The 1838-nt window shown below is 58.8% G+C and overlaps 3 protein-coding genes across 3 annotated transcripts; all 3 read right to left on the bottom strand.

Annotated features, from left to right (window-relative positions):
- On the bottom strand, positions 1-384 carry TraAM80_10431 (uncharacterized protein; the record flags this gene model as incomplete). The annotated part of the gene is made up of 1 exon (XM_029387049.1): positions 1-384. A coding segment is annotated over one exon (384 nt), but the record flags the coding sequence as incomplete, so codon positions are not given.
- Positions 385-1003: 619 nt separating this feature from the next.
- Positions 1004-1303, bottom strand: TraAM80_10430 (uncharacterized protein; the record flags this gene model as incomplete). The annotated part of the gene is made up of 1 exon (XM_029387048.1): positions 1004-1303. The coding sequence occupies one exon, from the start codon at positions 1301-1303 to the stop codon at positions 1004-1006; it is 300 nt and encodes a 99-aa protein (XP_029233184.1).
- On the bottom strand, positions 1303-1836 carry TraAM80_10429 (uncharacterized protein; the record flags this gene model as incomplete). The annotated part of the gene is made up of 1 exon (XM_029387047.1): positions 1303-1836. A coding segment is annotated over one exon (534 nt), but the record flags the coding sequence as incomplete, so codon positions are not given.
- Between the last annotated feature and the right edge of the window lie 2 nt (positions 1837-1838).

Below are 1838 nucleotides of genomic sequence, written 5' to 3'. Positions count from 1 at the left end.
GTAGACGAGCGGCTTGCGGTGATGCCCTGAGGGTCCGCTCGCTATTACAGAGGATGGTAGGCACTGCCTCACAGAGGCGTGGGCGGCATCAGCGCTACTATCTAACGCGTTCTCCGTTGGGTCGTCAATGGGTGCACTCAGATTTCCCGAGTTACATAAGAAATTTGTCATCAATTGCTGCCAGTGTACCGCGCTCTCTTGGATCATGTTGTTGAACCGCAGGAGGGACGGATTGCAGCCCTCCGCAGCCTGCCACGTTCCTTCCTGCTGGTCTGCGTGGGCATGAAGAGAGGAGAGGTGCGTCAAGGAGTGCAGGACACAACAAGAGGTGCAAGTCCCCGCTCCTTCTGCCGCGTTGGTCAGTGCCGTATAACAGCAATGCATCAAAGGATCAGACTCGTCTTCCAATAGTGTAACATAGCAATTTCATCACATCTGTGGAGAGTAGTGCGGCGCGCTCTTGCTTCTCGCACGTCACCCGACCGCAGAGCAACTCGTTGGTGCCAGTACGGCTTGAAATGAGTGCTTTGCACGGGAGTGTGGAGGGGTGGGGGCGTAGGCACACGGTCGGGCTCAGATGTTCTTTCTCGATATTGTTTTCCATTCGCTGCTCACTCATGACAGGTGTCGGTGTGTCGCGATGCGAAGAGAATAATCATCACAATTCTCGCCCAGACGTTTGCAGGGGGGCACCAAAAAAAAAAAAAACGGAGATAGAGGGACGGAAATCGTGCGGGTGCAAGAGAAGGAGTCAGGAGGCAATGGGATGCGTCTGTGCACATGGACACAGCGACTGTGCAGCGTTGTCGCCTAAATGTGCCGGGGCCGCCTCTCGCTCGCTAGCTCGCGCAGCTTCCAGCTGTAAGCCCTCTTCTGCATTTACCGCTCATGGCTGTACGTGTGCTTCGTAAGGCCCAGGACGTTGTGTGGCCACCGGGTGGGGAGTCTCGCGCCAGATGGCGCGGCCCGCAAAACCGCTGCAACGGGATCCGCCCGGAGGGGATCAACCGCGGCAGCCGGTGGGCCCGCACCGCAGAGCGGCGCAGGCTTTTACTGCAGCGTAGGTCTCCCTGCGCGAGGCACTTGCTGCCTTTGGGGTGTACGGGCGAGGGACTTTGGCTCGGGACCCGCATGCATGCGGCGCCCCGTTGAGCGGCAGAAGCATCTTGTGTCGCGCGGCTGCGTGTGTTGCCCCGCAATGGGTTTGCTTGCGCAACGGCGGCGGCGACGACGACGACAACGGCACTCCGGCGACGCGCTGCGGCGTCGTGTCGCGTGTGGCAAAGAGCCCCATGGGTCTCATCACTCTCGGTCATGGGAACGGGCACGGATATGCACTACTTGGGTCCCTCCGTGCGTGCGTGCATGCATGTATGTACGTATGTATGTATGTATGTCCGCGGAGCCGTGGTGGACATCCTTGCAGGCCTTCTCTCGCCTCAAGTTCTCTCCCCCGGTGTAGACGAGCGGCTTGCGGTGATGCCCTGAGGGTCCGCTCGCTATTACAGAGGATGGTAGGCACTGCCTCACAGAGGCGTGGGCGGCATCAGCGCTACTATCTAACGCGTTCTCCGTTGGGTCGTCAATGGGTGCACTCAGATTTCCCGAGTTACATAAGAAATTTGTCATCAATTGCTGCCAGTGTACCGCGCTCTCTTGGATCATGTTGTTGAACCGCAGGAGGGACGGATTGCAGCCCTCCGCAGCCTGCCACGTTCCTTCCTGCTGGTCTGCGTGGGCATGAAGAGAGGAGAGGTGCGTCAAGGAGTGCAGGACACAACAAGAGGTGCAAGTCCCCGCTCCTTCTGCCGCGTTGGTCAGTGCCGTATAACAGCAAT

This window comes from Trypanosoma rangeli (genome assembly GCF_003719475.1).
Source record: "Trypanosoma rangeli strain AM80 chromosome Unknown Tra_15.4_contig_00961, whole genome shotgun sequence".
NCBI classification, from domain to species: domain Eukaryota; phylum Euglenozoa; class Kinetoplastea; order Trypanosomatida; family Trypanosomatidae; genus Trypanosoma; species Trypanosoma rangeli.
This window is presented reverse-complemented; position numbering and strand designations above follow the sequence as displayed.